The sequence below is a fragment of the Protopterus annectens genome, chromosome 8.part0, assembly GCF_019279795.1.
Source record: "Protopterus annectens isolate FY-2018-M chromosome 8.part0, PAN1.0, whole genome shotgun sequence".
NCBI classification, from domain to species: Eukaryota; Metazoa; Chordata; order Ceratodontiformes; family Protopteridae; genus Protopterus; species Protopterus annectens.
Window position 1 is genome coordinate 1,621,720,851 of NC_056741.1, and position 23,909 is coordinate 1,621,744,759.

The 23,909-nt window shown below is 41.0% G+C and overlaps 1 protein-coding gene across 2 annotated transcripts in view; it reads left to right on the plus strand.

The window, feature by feature from the left end:
• LOC122809561 (stabilizer of axonemal microtubules 1-like) overlaps positions 1 to 23,909 on the plus strand; it is a 369,246-nt gene that overhangs the window by 67,969 nt on the left and 277,368 nt on the right. For both annotated transcript variants that reach the window (XM_044081149.1, XM_044081150.1), the window contains one exon: positions 3,218 to 3,354. In XM_044081149.1, the coding sequence (XP_043937084.1) occupies positions 3,218 to 3,354 (137 nt within the window). The remainder of the gene's footprint in view (positions 1 to 3,217; positions 3,355 to 23,909) is intronic.

A 23,909-nucleotide genomic window follows, 5' to 3' on the forward strand; every position in this document is an offset into this window, starting at 1 on the left:
TATGTTCATCCCATTTAGGGAGAGTTTCTAACATCCTAGACTGATGACAAACTTTAGCAGAAACACCTGCTGAAGCTATGATAGGACTGGTAACAGCAGTTTCTAGTGCTTTAGATTGATATTTTTAACAGGGCTTGCAATCTTAAAAGATCTTGATTAGCTAAGTCTGTTGCACTAGTAGCCTCAAATTCTTGTGTCTTTAACTGAGTTCATAATGTGTTTATCTCCTCCCTTGCAACAGTTACATCATGCTGTGTGTCAGCCAGTTGCTTGTCATATTTTTCTTGCAAACTGACAATTTTACTCATTAACCCTTCTATCATACCAGTAGCTTTACTGCCCTGTTCAATAACCATTTGTGTAAAGGTCTTAATTTCAGTCTGTGAGACTTTCAAAAAATGAGACATTTTTTTTGTACATTCAGCGCTGTCAGCATGCAGTTTACCAGACGCATTTTATTTATCACAGTAAGTCTGAAAATGACCCATGAGGTCAAGATCTTGCTAGTTGCTAACTTTAGCAATCCAGTCATTAAACTCCTGCAAATCAGACTGTAAAGCACAAACCTTGACATCTGCATCACTCTCTAACAAATCTTTTGCAACAGGATATATAGAAACAGGAACCATTGTCTGTGCTTCAGGCATTACTTTATCCTGGTTGTGTTCCAGGTTTTGTACAATATGTTTATGACAAGGCATGCAAAAAGCAACATTTAAATAATTGCAAATAGCACATTTTTGTATGTTCTGTGGCACTTTTGCCTTGCGTACATACCAGTCATACAGCTCTGCTGTCTTTCACTAGATGCTGATGAGATAAATGTTCAGCAGTAGAATATTTGGACCCTGTATATCACCAATTGTCTGAAGAAGAATTACTGTACTGCCCTGTACTGTGCTGCAGTGTTTGTCCTCCAGTCAATGGACAAAGTTTTAGGAAGAGAAGAATCGATTCTAAGAAGGTCTGTGCTGGAATGTCGTACTGTGAGAGGCACCTCTTCAGGTCACCCCCCCCCACACCAGTTGTTTGGACTGGACTGGGCTCACCACTGTTATAATTAAAGTGGTACTACACTATTCAGGTAGTCTGTACCTCTACTCAGTGAAGCCATTGAAACAGTTCTGCTGTTATGACATTCGTTTTACTGCATACGAAGTTGACATCTAGTTTAACAATGAAAGTTAATACATCAAAACATAACTTCAGCTTAGAATAATCAAAGTCTCTCATTCAAAAGAAAAAGTCACAATCTTTATAGTGTCTTTTCTGCCTGCATCAGCAGTTTTGAGAATTTGCCAGAATAATAAGTCTTTCCTTTCAAGCTGGTCTGCTGACAGTTTGTTTTCCATATTTTAAACATTTTGTTCCTGAAGAATAACTCCTTTCGTCCATGGCCTGTCTTGCGTATCATATTGACGAGACACGGCTGCATTCAAGAGTTCATCTTGACCTGCTTGTAGATAATAAATTTCACAAGCTGCATAGTTTATAAGAGATAAAATATTTTACTTTTGATTCTTATTAACAATGAATGCCAAGCTATATGTTTTTGCCAAGTAAATAAACTGAGTGCACTCTACACACTGAAATGCAGAACATTTATTTTACATTTTCAGAAAAAAATCCACTGAAGTCCATTTTAACCTGTTCTTTGCTCTCACAGTCATAGTCAACTTGTGAACCCAGGTCTCTTACCACTTCATGGGTTCTTAGTGTATTGTTGTTGATTTGATACTGTGAGGAGACATTATGGTGAAGGGAATGATGATGCATTTCTTTGCATTCAGTTTGAGACCGTGACTAATTCACCAGTTGTTGGTCTGTGTGAGACCCTCAAGGAGTATACTGAAATCATTTGGGGATTCAATTATTGCACCTAGTTTACAGTCATCTGCAAACGTGGTTGGCCACAACCCCTTAAATTTGACTTGAATTTCAAAGAAGTATATACCAAACAGTGGGGGTCCCAGCACTGACCCTGTGGCACCCCACTGGTAACAGGTCTGCTGGTTGATGTGGAGTCACCCACTTTGATAGTGTGTGACAGGTTTGTGGACCAGTTGACAACCCATCTTACAATGAAAGGGTTTACATTCAGTTTGCTGAGTTTAACAGTAATGCCTGAATATGGGATTGTGTCAAAAGCCTTTATCAAGTCCAGGTATGCTGTGTGCACAGATTTGCCCTCGTCAATGGCCTTGGTCACATTAAAAGTAGGTATCAAAAAGAAACAAAATGGAGTAACATAATGAGATTTTCAACAATGTGCCATAAAGAGATGTTAACTTTATATTCCTAGGGAACCTTACTGAACTTGATTGTATATGTAGGTGTTCTTTAAATGAAACATGCTCCTCAAAGGTGTTCAGATGTGCAACCGTTATCAGTATCACAAAACAAAATGCACAAACAACAATATAGTGCAATCAAGGGTTGTACAGTTTGCATAATGTTAACAATGGAATTACAGTTCCATCACAAAGCAAGTTGACAATGGACTGAAGTTACTGCATCTGTTTTCCAAGATACAAAAATCTCCTGAAAGTTGGTTATAATTAAGGGGTGCAAAACATCTCTGACCATACAGGAAGTGGGGTAAGCATGAAGTCCCAACCACAGAATGTTTTTCAATTCTGAGCTTGCAGACATATTTTCAGACATTCTACTTTGCAATTTCATGCTTCAATAAGCTTTTTGGAAGACCAGCCTACATCAAACTTTTTTTACATCAGTTGGCTGATACAGGTTTTTCAAGTAATGTTTGTTATGAATTTTCTGTGACTTATTTTAAGTTATTTAAATTATGAGGCTGTACAGAGTTTAAGAATGTAGACTTAATATTTCAAAAAGATTTCACACATTTTATTGCATTCATTCTAGGATAATAACTCATCTCATGTTATTTTAAAACCCTACCTAAAATAAAATTATATCCTACAGTCATTTCTATCAAAGCTTCAGCACACAGAGTAAGCATCTGCTCTGTCTTTCGTCGTGAAACATGTTCAGAAAAAAGAAATGTGAAAATGTGACTCAAAATATTACAGTGTGATATATTTATGAGTATGCATTGCACTTCATGAGAGAAGCCCTTTTATCTTAAATTATAGTAACTGTCTGTAACCTAAAATATTAACTCATAACCCTTTCATCTCTAACTAGAGCCTATTTCTTCTGCTTGCTTAACTTGCCTGTTTTTTTTTCAATAATTTAGATGTCCACCCTCGTAGCAGCAAGAGACCACTACGCACACCTCCACATCCCAGGCACCCACCTATGAAGTTTGAAACCACCCAGCGCCGAGAATTCATCCCAAGGGAACCACAAGAGAGAACAAAACCGTTTATAAGGGTAAGTCTGGGAAAGAAGAAAGTTAGCACATTTACTGCAGACGAAAGTCTCATGTTGTATAGTCGTCTTCTTATATTTGTCAAACTTAAGCTTATTTTTCTTTTGGTGTGATATATGGCACCTTTATGATACAATGATGTCAGGAATGTTGGGGGGGGTCAATGAGGGAAGCAAAGACTAAGAAAATTCTTACTTGTAGAACTTGAACAAAGATGAAATATGGATGACATTATTTAGACGTGATTTTAAGGACAAGGATGAGGGATTTTCACTTCATGGGGAGTACCACAATCATGAATGAGAATTGCTTTAGTGCTATATGTTTACAAAGACATGTTTGGGATGATTGTCAGCAACTATAAGCCTGTTTGCTTAATGCTAGCATTGGATAAAGTGATGGTTTGAGGAGTTTAGATAACTTTATGACTGTCTCTCGAGTATTTTGCCATCAAGTATGTAAAGCTTTGTTATGAATACTGAACTCAACATTGGGCAGGAGCTCCTTGTGTATGCCTAGGTTTGGTGTTTGACATTTGTGATGCCTGTATTCATGGTTTCTTTCTTATCTCATAAATTCTTATTCTTCAGGATTTGGTAGTTTCTCTGATTCATTGCATACTTTCCTCCATTTTTGTGCCAACACACACACGCACGCACACACACAGTGCAGTTAAATAACTGTGTGATCCAAACTCTACTGTCCATTAAGTTTACTTTACATTGCCTTTGGTTACCTGCTTTGTGGGTAAGTTTAAGGGCAGGGCTATGTTCTAAGACTGTGGCTTCTTAAGTGAGGTGTAGATTCCTTACATTGTTTCCTTTGTCTGGATGCTGTACAGTGACTCCAGAATGAGATATCTTTAGGTATACAATGGCACTATTTTAAAAAGCTTCATAACTGTTTAAACTGATATCAGTATATTCTCCCTGCTCATGCATGATGCCATCTGTTTTTAAATTGTGTGATTCTCTAGTCACATCTGTTAGATGCATTACTAATCCATGGGGCAGAGCCCCATTCACAGTATACCATTTAATGTGGTTTCTGCCACTCTTTGTGTATTTGCTGCAGTTTTCAATAAGTGCAACAAATGTCAGCTGCAGTGGGCTACATTTTATCAGCCTTCTTAGAATGAAAGTTTGTTTTATTTTTTTATTTTATTTTATTTTTGGGAAGGTTCTTAAATTCCTGAGTGCTTGTGCATTTTCTACACCACCTTGTGTTGATTCAGCATAATGGACAATTGCTTTTATGGGGGCTAATAACTACACTAATTTCTACTTACAGGTGGCGGCTGGTCTTTTAGGTGGACTATAATCATTATTTCCTATTTTGACTACAAAACTGCACTAGTTTAATCAGTTTCTTACTGTATAAATTATGTCTACTATGTGAATAAGCAAAAACCCTCAGAAATATAAGTGACAATCGAAATATACTTTTTCATCAAGTAAATTTACTACAGTAACAGATTTACGAATGGTCAGTATAGCTGCACTTTTGTTCTCAATGAATTTTAACCAACTGCTAATATGGGGAAATTTGTGAACTTATTAGCTGATTTATGTCATGAGAATCATTTCTTCAACATTAAGTAATATTTTTCACTGCTGGCATTTGTCCTGTAGCCTGTTACATGGAGAGCACTATCACAGTTTATCTGCTTATTTATATTTGCTAACTGTGGAGAAACAGTGATCCCTATGGACCTTTTCAGAATCATCCCAGGAGCAATGTGTGGTTAAGTGACATGCTTAGCATTATACATTAGGCAAATGAAGGCTGAGGAGAATCAAACCCTGAACTACAGGAAGAAGATCATTAACAACTAACTGCCAAATCACTACTGTTCTCACCTTTAGTATTTAAAAAGAAAAAGCAGGAGTCACATTTAGCTCTTTCATTTCTTTTACTTCCAGAACTTACTGATGAAGTTCTGGGAGTAAAATGAACAAAAGTGCTAAATGTGACTGTGACACCCGTGTACTGGCCCAGCAATCAAGGAGCCTCAATCCTCATAACCAACACCAGTGAGGGGCATCCATATACGGAAAGGATAATAAATACACACACAGTAAAGTACAATTTCCCTTAATAGCACACAGACATCACAGTCAGTCTGGGGCTGATTGCTCCCTTTCTCTCCAGGTCCCCAATAAGTCTCCCCACTGGCACAGCTATAGGGTCCAGATCTCGGCCTAGTGCGCAAGCTAAAACCTCCAGCACCCTCTCTGTCCAACCAGTGCTTTGTGTCCCTGCCCAAATAGCTGACACACACACTTTAAGATAAGAGTTATATACAACCACACAGACACTCCTGGGGAAGTCTGGCACAGGTTCTCCAGCTGTGCCCCTTTTCTGCCCAGTCTAAAAGGTAGTACCAGCTGCCACCACCCACTAATATCAGCTACCCAAAGGCACTTCTGAAAAGGTGTCCAATTATTACTGTGCAATATTATTATCCAAATGGTAAGTGAGACTGAACAGTCAAGGCTTATTAGAGTGACTTGGTACAGTATCACTATATACATGCAATGTACTCTAGAGCTTAAATTACCTCTACATAAAACAGCCACAGTTGAGAGGTTTAAAAATATTTAATAATAAATAATAAAACACACAAGAGAATACTTCTTACTACACAGTGCTAGTCAAAAGTTCAGAGATCACAGTGAAATACTTAAAATAATACTGTAGAAAAGTTCTGGCATCAACACAGAAAAACACTTAGTCTAATCTTCCTAATTCCTAGCTATTTCTAAGAGAAAACACAGTTCTAAATAACTTACATATAGAGCAAAGCAGTGCTGGTGATGTTGGATGTTCTCAAGACAAAATGCTCTGAGCTCTCTGATTCTCTCTCTTTAAATTGATAGCACAGAGCTGCTTCACATGACATCATTCTTCACACTTTTACATTTACATTCTTTATACCTGGTCAGAAACCAGAGCAATAAAAGACATTTATACATGCAAATTCTAGCCATTAACTCTGGTCTTAAAACAATAGGCAGGATGCCTCCCTCTAGACATATCGGCTCTGAATTTTGACATCAAAGAACTGACTTATCAGCTTTGTTACAGCAGAGTGCACTGCTGTTACATTTTTGCAGTTCAATATCCAATGCAGTCTTTTCACATTTAAGAGAACAAGCCTGTGGCTTATATTAATATTTACAAATGACAGAATTATCTACAAAATTCTATCTGGCTAGGCTGGCAGCCTTCACCTATCTTTGTGGTGACTCCTGTTTTTTTTTTTCTTTTTAAGTACTACAGCTAAGAACATTGGTGGTTTTCGTGTTTAAGTTTCAAGTTTGCAGGTGCCTTTGGTGTAGTGTTAATTGCCATATCAGTTTTAAGTATATCATAGGTTCATAGGTTCATAGGTGTGTACTAAGCTAATGGCCCCTTTACAAGCCTAGCCCATAGAAGTGCCCTTGCATTGTGCCACTCAGTGTTAGTTCCCAGTGAAGCTATCAAGCAGAGGCACTGGAGTGATCCCTGTGGTGAACTTTCTATTGCCCATCCACTCATCAAGATTTCTCTTGATGAGGGATAGTGAGGTGCTCTGCTTGACATGTATGGGAAGTCTATTCCAGAGCATGGGCAGTCTCTGGGGAAGTAACCTGTCCCTCCAGCATGTTTTGTTGATTGTGGTAATGAGATTGAGTTCTCTGGAGTGTGTGGTGCGGAGAGATTGGGATTTCTTTAGATATAGTATTTCTAACAGAGCTGGGTCAGACATGGCTTTGTAAGTCAAGCAGAGATAACCTATAAGTAGGCAATATGAGACAGATAATAACTGGAGTCTTTTGAGTCTGTCCATGTAGGACATGTGTTTAATGCCTAGGATCCTCTTTGTGAGGTACTTCTGTCACATCTCCAGCTGTTGCATGTGTCTATTGAGGTACATGCCATATGGGGCATTATACTCAATGATTGGTCTAATGAGGAAAGAGCAAAGAATGATGATGACCTCTTTCTTCCTGGATGCAAAACCCTTGGTAATGAGATGTGCCACATGGAAGGACTTTCTGACCACAGTGGCAATATGGTGGTCGAAGGAGAGGTTGCTGTCAACCTGCATACCCAGAACTCTTATAATGCCTTCAGTGTTCAGTGGGCTCCAATCGATGTGGTAATTAGTGGGGGCTGAGTTTTTACCAAAGGGGATGATGACACGTTTTTTGGCATTAAGCTTAAGGCCATGGTTTCGACACCAGTCATTGGTCTCAGTGAGGCCTTTCTGTAGGATGTCTGCAACACTTGGGGAGTTAATAATGGCTCCCAGCTTGCAGTCATCTGTGAACTTGGTCAGCCAGAGACCCTTTGTGTTGTCCTGGACTTCTGAGAAGTAAAAACAATACTATACAACCTCTGCTAGTAACTGTAAGGCAGAATTGTTAGGTTTTCTTTTCTTAGTGGCATGCACGTTCTCCTTAATCAGTCTGAGGATTCTGTCTTGCAGTCTTTTGTCTCCTTTTGTCATTCAGAGTGTAAATCCGGTAACTTTCACATGAAATTATTCATACAATGACCCAGATAAGGATACATGTTGTCCTGAGAAACTTCCATAGATCATAAATACTCCTCAGTACAGTGTTTTCCAAATTAACCCATTATGTATATGAGAAAACCAAAATACATAAAAGGAAGAAAATAATACTCCCGTCAGATGTATGTACCAAAAAAGAAACAAATTCAAATGTAGATCAGTAGAATTAGCATGTGTAGATACCACATTTATACAAAACTAAAATTAAAGAGTATATTTAATTTAGTGCAATAAAACAAACTCTAATTTAAATGAAAATGGGATTTGAAATTACAATTAAGGTTCATCTAAAATTAAAATTAAGACAACAAATCAATTTCAATGGAATCAGCCTGTAGCAATGATATGAGGATATACATTTTGGCTTTAAATGTAATTAAAAGTGGGATTACACTGTGTGAAAACTGGGTATTCCATGTAGAATCCTTTACTTTGTAAATTTGCCAGGGAATTTTGGGTAAGTCTCTATCCTACCATAGTGGCATAGTCCATCACCAGTACAGTCTACATTCTGTATTTACAAATGTTTTCTCCTGATTCCAGTGTTTTATCTTCCCTGTGTCTGGCATCCACCTGGACACCCAGACATGATAGTGCAATGGACCCTGGTCATTGCTTCACTGAGTCATCTTCAGTCCCTGCTGACCCCACTACAACCCCCCATCCAATATTCTTCCTCTAATAAGCTGCACCCATTCTTATAATGGGATGACTTTTTCCCCAAAGGGAAGTACTTCCTCCACTGGGAATCTGTCCTTCATACATTTTGCTACTGTCCAGTGCTATGACTTCTTACCCAGAAGCTGGGGGTTAGTCAGGGGGAGTGAGAATGTTGCTCTAATGTAATTTTGCTCAAACAGTTTGAACTTGGAGCTTCTACGAAGAAACCTCTCGCCCCATCCATCAATCCCTCCTCAACCCCTTTTCTCATTTTGCACATGGGGTTGGGGTGTCACTTCAACAGTGACAATCATCTCGACCCAAGGTTTACACTGCTAGGTAGCTAGCCTTGCCGTGGTAGTTTATTCGTACCACTCATTCGTACACACACTCTCACCTACATCCAAATTTAGAGTGCCCAATCCACCTACACTGCATGTCTTTGGAATGTGGGAGGAAACTGGAGCACCCAGAGGAAACCCAGGTGACTGCAGAGAGGACATGCAGACTCCACACAGAAGGAACCCTAGCCGAGAATCAAATCGGACAACCTCTTGCTGTGAGGTGACAATGCTAACCGCTGCACCACTGTGGCCACCCTCATGTTCTACTTAATAACCAGCCCACAAAATGCAATGATGCAAACACTTTAGTGCTCTCTTACCCTCCCAGCTATCATTGCCCATTTACACAAGGCTTTGTAGCCACTACCAGGAGTCACTGTAACTTTGGCAAGTTCCATATTCCTGAGCCTTAAGAAGTACAGATGCCATAGGTGCTCTGCATTCCTACAATGCAAATCCACAACCATAGCAAAAACTGAAACATCTTGGACAATTGAAATGATAGTCACACTACTGTGATCATGTAAAACAAAGCCCTTTCCATCAACGTTATACATTGTTGATGGGAAGAACTGACAAAATAGGTTCATAGATTCATAGATTGTTACTAGACTATTGACCCGAGGGTCTTTACAAACCTAGCCATTAAATCCCAATGTAATACTAGATGAAAGATATAAGTTCATAGGTGGTTACTAGGCTATTGACATGAAGGTCTTTATAAGCCTAGGCATGTGTACCCAGTATAATACTAGAGAAACCCAATATAAAGATCATGCCTAAACTCAAGATCTTAGATAGCAATGACTGCCCATATCTAGGAAGGTCATATGTGAAATTTCCAGAAAGAATTTATGGTTTCCCATCCAATCATCCAGGCTACGCTTAAACAGGGTCATACAGGGGCGCTGTTTGATATGAATTGTTAGGCTATTCCAGAGGCATGGCATCCTCTGGTAAACATATCTGTCTCTCCAGCAGGTTCTATTTATGTTGCAGGTCAGGTTAAGGTCCCTGGAGCAGGCGACCCTTGTCTCATTTAACTTGTGGATGAACAGCATTTCCATTAAGTTTGGGTCCAAGATTGCTCTGTAGGCCAGACACAAGTCTCCTCTAAGTTGTCTGTACACTACTGAGCACAGTGACAGTGTCTTCAGTCTGTCAATGTATGACATATGCTGGAGAACCTAACTTTTTCTTGGATAGAAAACTCTGAGGTCTCTTAAGTTGCTGCAGGTGCCTGGTAAGGTACTTACCAAAGGGAGCATTGTACTCAATTATTGGCCTGATGAGGGTTGAGAACAGGGGAGTTATGACCTCTTTCACTTTTGAGGCAAAGTTTTTGCTAATGAGGTGTGTAACATAGAATGCCTTCCTTACCACAGTAGACACATGGTGGTCAAATTTTAGGCTGCATTCAACTTGCGTTCCCAAGTCTCTCACTACTGAGTTGTTACTTAGGGTATTATTATTTATGATAGTCTGCAGGGATATCATTTTTACTGAAGGGGATGATAATGCATTTTTTAGCATTGCATTCGAGTCCATAGCTTTGGCACCAACCATGGGTTTGTGTAAGTCCCTCTTGAAGTATTCTTGAAGATTTAATGATTGCACCCAATTTGTAGTCATCAGCAAATGTAGTCAGCCAGAGCCCCTCAGTTTTTGTCTGAATTTCTGAGAATTATATTCAAAACAATAGGGGGCCCAGCACTGACCCCTGTGGAACCCCACTGCTGCGCAGTTCTACTGGTTGAGGTAAAGTCCCCAACTTAGACTGAGTGTAATCTGTTGGTGAGTCAGTTAGTAACCTGCCTGACAACATAAGGGTTGATATTCAACTGGAAGAGTTTATCAATGATGCCCGAATGTGGGATTGTATTGAAGGCTTTGGCTAAGTCAAAGTAGGCTGTATGCACAGATTTGCCTTCATCTATGGCTCTGGTAACATTTTTGAAGAACTTTTCCAGGTCTAACAGGCATGACCTGCCTTTGACAAAAACAAACTGTGTCGGCTCAAGAGTTTGGAGATAACCTATATCCTTATTTATAAGGTCCATGATGATTTGTTCCATGGCCTTCCAGATAAGGCTGGTTAAGCTTATGGGTCTGTAGTTCCCAGGGTCTGATGCTATACCTCCTTCATGAAGGGGGATGACGGCTGCTGTTCTCCATTCAGCAGGAATAAAACCAATACTCAGACTGTGATTGAAGAGGGTACCTAATGGAATTGCTAACCTATGTTTTAGACCATTTAAAACACAACCTGGGATGCCATCTGGTCCCATAGAAGATGTGTTTTTGGCCTTAGAGAGAGCATTAATGAGGAGATGTAGAGAGATTCCTTTGTGGAATGCTTGAAGGGGACAGGGGGGTGAAACTTTCACCAAACCTGTCAGCTAATATGTTAGCTATTTTTACAGGAGCAGTGTATGTGATGCCATCCACAGCTAGCTCAGCACTCATCTGGGTCCTACCTTTTTGGTTACGGATATAGCTGAAGAAAGCCTTATGGTTATACTTAGCTATGGTTGATAATTTTTTTGAAGTTGCCCTAAGTTGTCTAATTTGTTTGCTCAAGCAGAGGAGGGTGTTCTTCCAGTGTTGGGACGTCTCTTTTGTACTCATAGACAGCAACTTCTTCCTCTTGTTGTATAACATATTAATGCTAGATGTCCACCAGGGAGGCTTGTTTTTTCTTGTGGATCTTGTTTTGATCCTATCAGGTACAGTGTGTCAATACATTTGTATGTGTTTGTACAGGGCATTTGTGTATACCTTAGTATAACTGTCAGTGTCATCTGTAGGAACAGGAGCTTGGAAGTTATTTATGCCATCCTTTAGGAGGGTATAATTAGGTCTGGTGAAAAGTTTTAGCCTGATTTCACCTAAGAGAGTTTCAGGTGTTATAGCTACTTCAAATGTGACTGATTTGTGATCAGATGTAACAAGTGGGGGTCCTATACTTGTGGTGGTGCAATGGTCACCCATGTTGGTGAGGACCAGGTTAAGAATATTTGAGCATCTTGTGGGGTTGCATACTATTTGTTCCAGGGCATTAGTGTTAACAAAGTCCAGGAACCTTTGTACAAGCATGTTGGTACTTGTGCAATTCAATGGAGGATAGTTAAAATGATTTATAACTAGAGTTTTTGTAATTTGATTGACTCAACTAGGCCCAAATAAGCAGCAGGGGTATCCTGGTTCTTTGAAGGAGACCTATAGTTAATGATGACTTGAAGGGGGGGGGGGGTCTTACCCACAGTTAGTTGAACCTTGCAAGGCCAAGGTACTCTCTGAGGCCCTGAACCAAGTCCCTGTGACTGCACAGATGTCAACATCTTCCAGGGAGAGGAGTGCTTCCAGAGAGTGCAGTTTCTGATTTAAACTCCAAGCATTTAGCAGCATAACCCTTAGTTTCTATGTGTTTGATATTTTCACTTCAGGAATTTTGTTGCTGTGACCTTGCCTTAGAAAGGCATTATGGGGGAGGCAAGTGCCTTAACCAACAATTGAAAGCCTTGAGGTGTTGGGTGAAGACCATCTCTGGCAAAGCAGCGTGGTCTATCCACCATGTCATCCCAGGCTGGCAGAAACTGGATCCCCTTATAATGACACCAGAAACTAAGCCAATTATTGAAATAAATCATTTTCTGTTTATACTGCGGTATCATCCTAGGCAGAGGTAAAATGCTGCTCAAAGCTAGGAGCAACCCACCTGGGACATATATTCAGAGAGGTTCATCATGTCTCTCTTCATATAGTCCAGAGATGTACATCTCAAGTCATTCACACCAACATGAACTATGACGGAGTAATAATGGTACTTGTTGAGAGACTAGAGTGCATGTGTGATCTGGTGAATCCTTGCACCAGACAGGCAGCTGACCATAACCTTTTCCTTGTTCAACCTGATGAGTGGGGCATCTGTATGTCTCCCTAAAGAGTTACCTATAACTAAAACATTTGGAATAATTGTGCATTGCCTTAAGGTTTATTTGGTGAGTCACAGATGCTAGTGTTTTTATATGTATTGAGTGCTTTGAGTGTTGTGTTGTGTAGCATGTTTGTGTTTTGGAGGTCTCGGGTGTTTAGGTAGGTTTTTGGAGAGTATCTCTGTATATGAAGGTTTATGTGTTAGGTGCATATTATGAATTGAAGTCACAGTGTGTGAGCTGACAACCTTTTTATTGTTGCTGTTTTGGGTGTGAGAGAACAGTGATTACAAATTCTTAGTGTAGGAGTATCTTTCGATAGTAAAAGACTTTGGAGTCAAAGCAGATGATAACAGATTTCATTTGATACCATCTCCAAAGCATATAGACCTGCCCACCTGATCCTACCTGGACCTGAGAACTGCACCAGAGAAGTAATTGCTGCAGTTATATTTTCAGACAAATTATAGCATACTGTAGCCTGCTATGTAACCTAATCACACACCACCTGCTGCAACTGAAGAACATGCAAAGATTTCTGACAAATAAAATCATAGGGCTTCAAGGCTTGTATTATAGCCAAAGACTACAGCAACTCACTCATGAAGAGGGTGTCAGGGCCCAGGAAAGTATTGCCAGAGACGATGACATAGATTGTCACCTTTATCTTAGTGCCTTATTACTGAAGAACTATGCTTGATATATATAGCATTAGAGGACCCCTTATTATTCAAATACCTTTGCTATGAATAGCTTCTTGGTGACCTGCATACAACAGAATGCTAAGCCTCAGTAAAAATTAGTATCAAGCGTACCGTGAAGCATGACAACATTATCTCTAAAATGCTCACAGGCATATGGAATAAACTCCCTCTGAAAATAAAATTCAGCCCATAGATTCATATCTTCAAAAAGGAATTCAGAGCATCATGTTCCTCAGTGGCCAGTAGGCCTTGAGCTTATGCACCAAATCTAGATTTCTAGTAGTGGCCTTATGTACATGGGCAGTGGTAGCTGGGAGGGTAAGAAAGCATTAGAATGCTTTGCAACATTGCATTCTATGGACTGTTTATATAGCTGACCTACAGCCTCTTTTGGCTTTTCCTGGTTAGGGGTCGCTACAGCGGAACTCCCGTCCGCTAATAATTGGCAGTGGATTTTTACAGTGCCGAGTTGTCAGCCCAACGCCCAACCTTCAAAGAAGGCACGCCCATTCACGCACGCACCTACCTGCATGTCTTTAACTTCACTTGACCATGGGGAGGACATGCAGACGCCACACAGAAGGCACTCCAGCTGAGAATCAAACGGTAGAACATCTTGCTGTGAGGCGACAACGCTAACCGCTGCACCACCGAGGCTGACCTACAGCGAAGTTAGTAAAAAGCACTGGTATGTTTGGGGACCTATGATTAGGAAGACTACATTCCACAAAATATCATTCACTGAATGGTACTTCTCTTTTATGCATCTGAAAATGCATGCCACTAAGTTTCATCTGATACCCATGCTTTTGTGATTACTGTAATATGAGAGTGAAGGGTATAGCACTGAAAATGAAGGAAAGAGGAGGCACAGAGCAAATAAGTAGCAGGAGGAAAAAAGACTGTTCAAGACAGACTTAAGGAAATACTACCTAACAGACAGAGGGGCAGAGCCCTAGAACGTATTACCAGAGGCAATGGCATCGATTACATCATCAGTAAGATTTGGTCCTTCTCAGAAATGAGGAAGAACAAACTGAGGCAGTAGAGGTAGCTGTACAGTGATGTGCTTCTGCACTTGGATTTCATAAGTGGCATAGCTTTGTTTATTTTCTCTATGCACCCATATATATCCACTTTCATTGTTCTCTATCACACTGAAGCAGATGGCTTTTGTTATTCCAAAAAATGCCTTCTATTTCTTAACAAAAACCTCCAGTTTTCTCTTGCCTTATACTATACTCTGTATCTCTTTGTCTAACTTACTCTAATATGTTTAGATTCAAGAAATGGCTGATGACCACACCAGCCATGTGCAAATCTTGTATTGCTCAAACTCAGGCATGATTTATTACTCATGATAAATGTATAGATTTTGTTTTAACATTTTCTTCCTAGGCTCCCAAAATAAATCGATTTGACCAGTTCGACAAGCCAGTTTCCAAAATAAATAAATAAATAAATGCTATTTAAAAGTAAATAAAGTCCTGGTAGAAAACATGTTGCTATTCAGGAGGTCCTTGAGTGAGGGGCATGTCCTGTGTAATTGGAGGCACACTATGGTCATATTCACAAGGCTGGATCAATGGGTGCACCAGGAAAATACAGGCCAGTTAATAAGACATAATCTGGGGGGGTAAGGAAATCCAAACAATGGCAAAGAAAAGGTTAAGTGGCTTCCTAGAGCATAAGAACCTCTGGAATACAAATCCATACAGATGACCTCCTCATTTGTCATGCATATATGAAATCTTGCAGATCACTCGCTCATGTGTGTTAGACTGAAATGCGTGATTGGAAGGGACTGCTGCATGCTGTTTTTAGGACTTTCCACTGTTATTTGAACATGCAGTTTGTAAATGTAAATTTGAGGTGTACAGAGTGTTTGCCTCCTAAAAAATGCATTTTTAACAGTCTTTTTACTTTGCATGCAATAGCCAGATCTCAAGATTTGCAGCACCAAGCACTTGTAATGTGAGAGATTGTGTTACCATCAATCATGGTACAATGGTACAGAGTTGTACCCTACAGATCCTGTCAAGCCAATATGATTGATTTCTATGTTAGGAAGGAAAGTGGACTTGGGCATGCTGATAGATGAAAGTGATATACCTGAACGTCAGTAAGGTCTTTGAATCAGCATCACACCAAAGCTTAAAAAGGGAGGTAAGGAGTGCAGAAGAAAAGGATAGGAATAGCAGATGGATGGAAAACTGGTAAAGTTAACACACAACATGGACAGGTTAACAGAAACAGAAAACTTAATGGTGTGTGATAGGGGGAAGTTATGGAGTATGGAGTCAGCCCTGTTCAATGTTGTTTCATAAAATGTAGTAATAAGTGTGAAGACCTATCATAACCTCTTTAACAAGGCTCTAGAGAGCACCCCTGCATTACCAGGCTATAACTCATATCACACTTTTCAGCCATCTAACCTGGACCAGAACACCAAAGGGGAGCTGTGTCCATATTCATTAAGGATATCCACATCTCCAGGCTAGTTGCGCAGCATAATGCATCCGACGTTATCCAAGTGCAACTAACTCTGGGCAAAACTGCAATCCAAATTGTAGCTTGCTGCAGATACCCCACCATGCCCCAGGATTCCCACTCCTCTTTTCTTGATATACTGGAAAATATTAGGGTTCAACCAAACACCCTAAAAATGGGCGATTTCAACTACCCCACCATTAACTGGGAAAACTACTCATGTACCAACTCCTTTGCTCAACGCTTTCTGGAATTCATAAATTCCAATGCCCTGGATCAACTTATCCACACCCCCACCAGGGGCAACAATATCCTAGACCTAGTCATTACCAGCATGAGTGACCGATGTTCCACACCTGAAGTCAACTCCTTGTTGGTCAGATCCAACCATAAGCTAATCACCCTAGATATCCACATCCCGCCCCCACCCACCATTAAGCAAACCATGGTAAAAAATTTCTCCAAAGCCAACTTCATGCTTATTAAGACTGAAGTGGTGAACTTCATGACACCCATGCAGATGAACAATACATTTATGACTGCTGAATCCTACACAAATGCACTCTATAAGCACTTACATGAGTGCATGGATCGTGCTGTCACAAACAGAACCAAGGCTCTATCCTCCAAAAAAAAGAAGCCAATCTGGTGGTCCCTTGCCATAAACAAACTCTACAACAGAAGGAAGAAACTGTTGCAAAAGAGAGTAAAAACCCATGAGTGGAGGGGCTCCCTGGTCAGCCTCAGTAAGAAGCTGAGATCCCTTATAAGATCCACCAAAGCTAGCTACAAAAACAAAATCACCACTGATTCTAAGGGTAACCACAAAGCATTCTACAGCTATGTCAAGAATCTCAATGGCAACACCCAGATCTGCTCTGAGTTACAGCACAACAGCACAAAAATTACAGAACCAACTGATATTGCCAACATCCTGGCAGATAAGTTCAGTGCTAACGTTACCCCCCATCTCACCACCTAAAGGGCCCATATCTGTACAGGAAGAATGCAGAGTCCCTGTAATCACATCTATGCAGGTAAAAGCTGCACTCTCTAAAACCAAAAACACAGCAACCATGGGACTGGACAACATCCCAGGCTGCGTTTTACACGAACTTCAGAACATACTGGCTCCCCACCTAAGCACCATGTTCAGTCATAGTCTCACATCAGGCTTTGTGCCCACAAAATGGCACACAGCAACAGTTATCCCACTCCACAAAGGGGGAGCCACCACTGATCCTGGGAACTATCGCCCTATTAGCCTGATGAGCCTGGTCGGCAAGGCCATGGAACGTATCATCATGGAACTCATAAACAAAGACATTGATAACCTCCAAACTCTGGACCCCACCCAGTTCGGGTTTGTGAAAGGCAGATCATGCCTTCTGAACCTGACTGACTTCTTTGAGGCAGTCACCAAAGCCATAGATGAGGGTAAAGTGGTTCACACAGCCTATCTGGACCTCGCCAAGGCTTTCAACACCATCCCTCATTCTAGAATTATAGCTAAACTCACTAAACTAGGTATAAATCCCTACATCACAAGATGGGTTGCCAACTGTCTCACTGACAGAACCCACACTGTAAAAGTTGCAGACTCCAAATATGACTTCAAACCAGTGGCAAGTGGAGTACCACAGGGTTCAGTCCTTGGACCTCTCCTGTTTGGTATCTACTTCTCTGAAGTACAGGCTAACACAGAAGGCCTCTGGCTAATGAAGTTCACAGATGACTGCAAACTAGGAGCCATAGTCGAGTCCCCAAATGAAGTGGACATCCTACAGAAGGGCCTCACTAAGACAGATGCCTGGTGTCAGAGTCATGGCCTCAAGCTCAATGCCAAAAAGTGCATTGTCATCCCCTTTGGTAAAAACTCTGTACCCATGAACTACTACATAAATGGCAGTCTACTTAATGCCGAATGTGTGATAAGAGACCTTGGGACCCAGGTTGACAGTAGTCTCTCCTTTGATAATCACATCACCACAGTAGTCAGGAAATCCTTCTATGTGGCACACCTCATCACAAAAGAGTTCTTCAGGAAAAAAGAGGTCATTGTTCCCCTCTACTCTGCACTCATTAGACCCATTATAGAGTACAACACCCCTTTTGGAATGTACCTCACAAGACATCTGCAGCAGCTGGAAAGGCCACAGAAGTACCTCACAAAGAGGATTACTGGCCTCAAACAGATACCCTACACTGACCGTCTCAAAAAACTCCAGCTTTACTCTGTAGCATATCACCTACTCTGAGGAGGTCTCTGCCTAACATATAAAGCTATGTTAAACCCAGAGCTGTTGGACATGCTACACCTAAAGAAATCCCAATCCCTCTGAGATACATGCTCTAGGGACCTAAATCTTGTCACCACAATAAACAGGACATGCTGGAGGGATAGATGCCTGTCCCAGAGACTTCCTATACTCTGGAACAAGCTACCCATCTATGCCAAGCAAAGTTCCTCATTAGCACTCTTCAAGAAAAATCTTGATGAGTGGATGGGAAATAGGAAATACACCCCGGGGATCACGTCTGTGGTTCTGCTCAACAGGGGCACAGGAAATTAACTTTCTTGGGTGGCGTAAGCCAGGGAACCTTGCTGGCTAGGCTTACTTAGGCCCTTGGGCCGATAGCCTAGTACCTACCTATGAACCTATGAACCTATGAAAATGGGGGCACAGGATGGATCTGGATATACTAGCTACCTTGTCAGAAATGTGGCAGCTTATGTTCAGTCTGATCAAATGCTGGGTCTTATCCTTAGGACCGGACAACTCAGGCTTAGCTGGTAGATGTCAAACATCAGGAAACAATGTACAAGAAAGACTTAGAGGAGATGGTTATTAGCAAAGCAATATTCTGAAGTATATACTGAGAGGAGCTCAAGGGATAAAGGGGTCTTTGTGCTACAGTACCAGACATTTGTGAAGTCCCAGCCAGCGTAATGTGTCCAGTTCTGGAGGCCCTTCAGGGAGATCTAATATGATGGAAGGGATGCACCCGAAGGCAACACAGATGGCATTGGGGCTAGAAAACTAGAACTGTACTGAACAGAAATCACTGAGACAGACAGGCAAGATTCAGAGCCACATAACAAATAATAAGAAATGTAAGGGAACTGAGTTGGGAAAGGAAATTAGTGTGAGCAGGAGAGGGCCTTAATTCTGCACTGAAAAGGAACCCAGTAATGCACATGCACTAAAAATGTTTTTTATCAGAAGTGTGGTGAATAAATGGAATGAACTTGCCCGATGGAGTGGTAAGTGTAATATTACAGAAGGGTTTAAGGAGCCAAGGCACAGGTGAAATAGAGGGGAGCAAAGGAGGGGCAGCTGCTGAGGACGGGCTTAAGGAACTAATAATATCTTTCTGTTCATACCTATGAGTATTTGTGTTAGAAGCTATAATGGCAAGCAACTAAGCAGCTTTTTAATAAGATGGATGGAGGTCAAGCTGTATCTGGTAGTTGCACTTGGGGATGTCTTCAGATGATGTGGTGAAACTTCATTTCTTTAGTTTTCTTAGGAAGAATGCTAAATGTATCACTGTAGATGTTGAAATATGCACGCACACACACACACACACACACACACACACACACACACACACACACACACACACATATATTTATTTATTATTTATTTTATTTTACATTTGTTGACCGGGCTAGTCTAGCTGGATACATGTCCATTTTCAGTAGAGGCCTGGGGAGAAAAGCTCCATGTTGAGTACAACAAGCCATTAACGAATGATATACAAAATAACAATATACAGTAAAAAAACACCAAATTAGGTACAATCATAAAAAGTATACAGAAGAATACAGCAAAATGATTTTTTTTTTTTTTTTTTTTTTTTTTTTAGTATTAGGCAGGTATATTAGGTATATATATATATATACAGATACAACTGCCTGTCGGGTGCCCGGATCAGTCACATTATGCACGCACTTAGGTCACTCCACGGCAGGTACAAATATGACTCTGTCATTGTCCATGTTGGTGTGAATGACCTGAGATGTACCTCTCTAGACTACATGAAAAGAGGCATTCAGGAGCTCTAGGATCATGTAGCTGAGGCGGGTATCACCCTAGCCCTGAGCGGCATCCTACCATCACCCAGAATGATACCACAATACAAGCAGAAAATGATTGACTTCAATAATTGGCTAAGTTTCTGGTGTCATTCTAAGGGGATCCAGTATCTGTCTGCCTGGGATGACATGATCAATAGACCCCGATGGCTTTGCCAGAGATGGGCTGCATCTGTCACCCCTGGTATTTCGGATACTGGCCACGGCTCTTGCTACCCCTATAGTGCCTTTTTTAGGCAATGTTCTAAAAAACAAATTACCACCACAACAGCTACAAATAAATGCAATCTGAGGGACATGCTACTCAACACTAGAAGTCTAAATCTCAAGATGCACTTGCTCAAAGCTCTCCTCAAAATGGAGAACATCGACATATGTGCAGTAACAGAGACCTGGTTCAAAGCAGCAGAAAGCACCCCTGTACTACCAGGCTACAATTCATTCCACACCTTTCGGCCCCAGAACCTGGACCGAAGCTCTAAAGGCAGTGGTGTCTCCATATTCATAAAGGATATGCACACCTCCAGACTAGTAGCCCAACATAACACATTAGAGATACTTCAGGTACAACTAACACTGGGTAAGACAGCAATTCAGGTTGTAGCCTGCTATAGATCTCCTACCATGTCCCAAGACTCTCACTCCACATTCCTAAGTGTCCTGGAAAATATTAAGGTCCAACCCAACACCCTCATACTGGCTGACTTCAACGACCCCTCCATTAACTGGGAAGACTACTCATGTACCAATGCACTTGCTCAACGTTTCCTGGAATTCATTAATTCCAATGCCCTGGATCAGCTCATTCTTACCTCCACCAGAGGTAGCAACATCCTTGACCTGATTATTACTAACATGGGTGACCATTGCTCTACACCATTAGTCAGCTCTTCCCTGGTGAGATCTGACCACAAACTAATCACCATGGAAATCCACATCCCACCCACATCCCCAACAAAGGTAACCACCGTGAAAAACTTCTGTAAAGCCAACTTTGGGCTTCTAAAAACAGAGGTGGCTAACTTCATGATGCCCATGCAAATGGAGAATAAGTGCATGACTGTTGAATCATACGCCAAAGCATTATACAAACATATACACAAATGCATGGAACTGGCCATATCCAACAGAACCAAGACACTCTCCTCCAAAAAGAGGAAGGCCATCTGGTGGTCGCCTGCCATAAACAAACTGTACAACAGAAAGAAGACACTGTTGCAGAAAAAGGTCAAGTCCCAAGACTGGAAAAACTCCCTTGTTAGCCTCAACAAAAAGTTGAGATTCCTCATCAAATCTTCTAAAGCTAGCTATGAAAATAGAATTGCAGCAGATACTAAACACAACCACAAGGCCTTCTATAGTTATATCAAGAAGATACATGGCAATACCCAGACCTGCTCTGAGCTGCTACACAATGGTACCTCCTATACCAAGCCAACTGATATTGCCAACATACTGGCCGACAGATTAAGTGTCAATTTTACCCCTCTCTCCCCTACTAAAGGACCAATCACAATACCAGTGGAATGCCAGGTACCCAATATTACTGTTGCACAGGTTAAAAATGTACTGTCCAAAGCCAAGGATACAGCATCCATGGGGCATGACAATATCCCTGGCTGTGTTCTACACAAATTACAATGTGAACTGGCACCACACCTGTGTGCCCTGTTCAATCACAGCCTCACTTGAGGCTTTGTCCCTGCCAAATGGCACATTGCTACAGTCATCCCACTACATAAAGGGGAAGCGACTACACACCCTGGCAACTACCACCCCATTAGCCTGATAAGCCTGATATGCAAGGCTATGGAGCGCATCATCATGGACCTTATAAATAGGAATATTGGGAACCCGCAAACACTGGATCCCATGCAGTTTGGCTTTGTGAAGGGTAGATCATGCCTGATCAACTTGGTCGACTTCTTTGAGTCAATCACCAGAGCTGTGGATGAAGGCAAGGTAGATCATACAGCCTACCTCAATCTAGCCAAGGCCTTTGATACCATTCCCAACTCAGGAATTATAGATAGGCTCACTAAACTAGGCATTAACCTCTATATCACTAGGTGGATTGCAAATTGGCTCACCAATTGAACCCACACTGTGAAAGTAGCAGACTCCAAATCAGACTACCAACCAGTCACGAGTGGATTCCCACAGGGATCAGTCCTGGGTCCTCTCCTGTTTGGCATCTACTTCTCTGAAGTCTGGACCAACACAAAGGGACTCTTGCTGACGAAGTTCACAGATGATTGCAAGCTGGGAGTCATTATTAACTTCCCAAACGATGTAGACATTCTACAGAAAGGCCTCACTGAAACCAATGACTGGTGTCAAAACCATGGCCTTAAGCTGAATGTCAAAAAATGCATTGTCATTCCCTTTGGGAAAAACTTGGTGACCATGAATTACCACATCGATAGTAGTCCACTGAACACCAAAGGCATTATAAGAGATTTGGGGACAAAGGTTGATAGCAACCTCTCCTTTGACAACCACGTTGCCACTGTGGTCAGGAAATTCTTGTATGTGGCCCATCTCATTACGAAGGGTTTTGCATCTTGGAAGAAGGAAGTCGTTGTCTCTCTCTACTCTTCCCTCATTAGACCAATTATAGAGTATAAGTCCTATTTGGCATGTACATCACTAGATACCTACAACAACTGGAGAGGCCACAAAAGTACCTCAGAAAGAGGACCCTTGGCCTTTAACACATGCCCTATGCGGACAGACTAAAAAAACTCCAGCTATTCTCTGTCTCATATCACCTGCTTAGAGGTGATCTCTACTTGACTTACAAAGCCATGTCTGACCCAGTGCTGTTAAATATGCTACATCTGAAGAAATCCCAATCCCTCCATACCACACACTCTAGAGAGCTCAACCTCATCACCACAATCAACAGAACATGCTGGAGGGACATGTTCTTAACCCAGAGACTGCGCATACTCCAGTATAAACTTCCCATACATGTCAAGCAGAGCACCTCACTGACCCCCTCTTCAAGAGAAATCTTGATGAGTGGATGGGAAATAGATAATTCACCACAGGGATCACTTCAGTGGCCTTACTTGATAGAGGCACTGGAAACTAATGTTGGGTGGCACGATGCCAGGGAAATCCTATGGGGTAGACTTGTAAAGGCTCCAGGGACATTAGCCTAGTACATAACTATAAACCTATGGGTGTATGTTATACATAATATCTGTACTGTAGGGGCAAGGAACAAGTTTATTGATTAGTGGCAAAGCCACACCTCTTGCTATGTGTTTCAAACTTCTACAGTACAGACATTATACATACCACATCTTTAACCACTGTGTACTCCAGTCTTTCTTTTTTATCTGTATTTCTAATTATTTTTATTAATACACTGTCCCATTATCTGGACTTTGCACACTTGCGCATTTTTGACTTGCATCATACAATTAAAACTAAGTACATTTAAATGACAGGGCCTTTATTGTTTAGATAAGGATTTATTTATTAGTGCCTAAACTATCTTACTTGACATCTTAAACTCAGTGGTATGCAGCCATAATGATATACAAACACAGTTGTCTAGTCAATGTACATATGTAATAAATAATGCTCGTATAATTGTACATGATGTAGTGATTTGTGATAGTAAAATTCATGTAAAAGCATAACTACATAGTAATTAATATAGTAGTGATAGTACCATGACTAGAATGCAATGATTTGAGTGAATCCTGTCAATTGTAGTTAGTGCAGGTCCACTATTTTAAGTGTGGTTTATT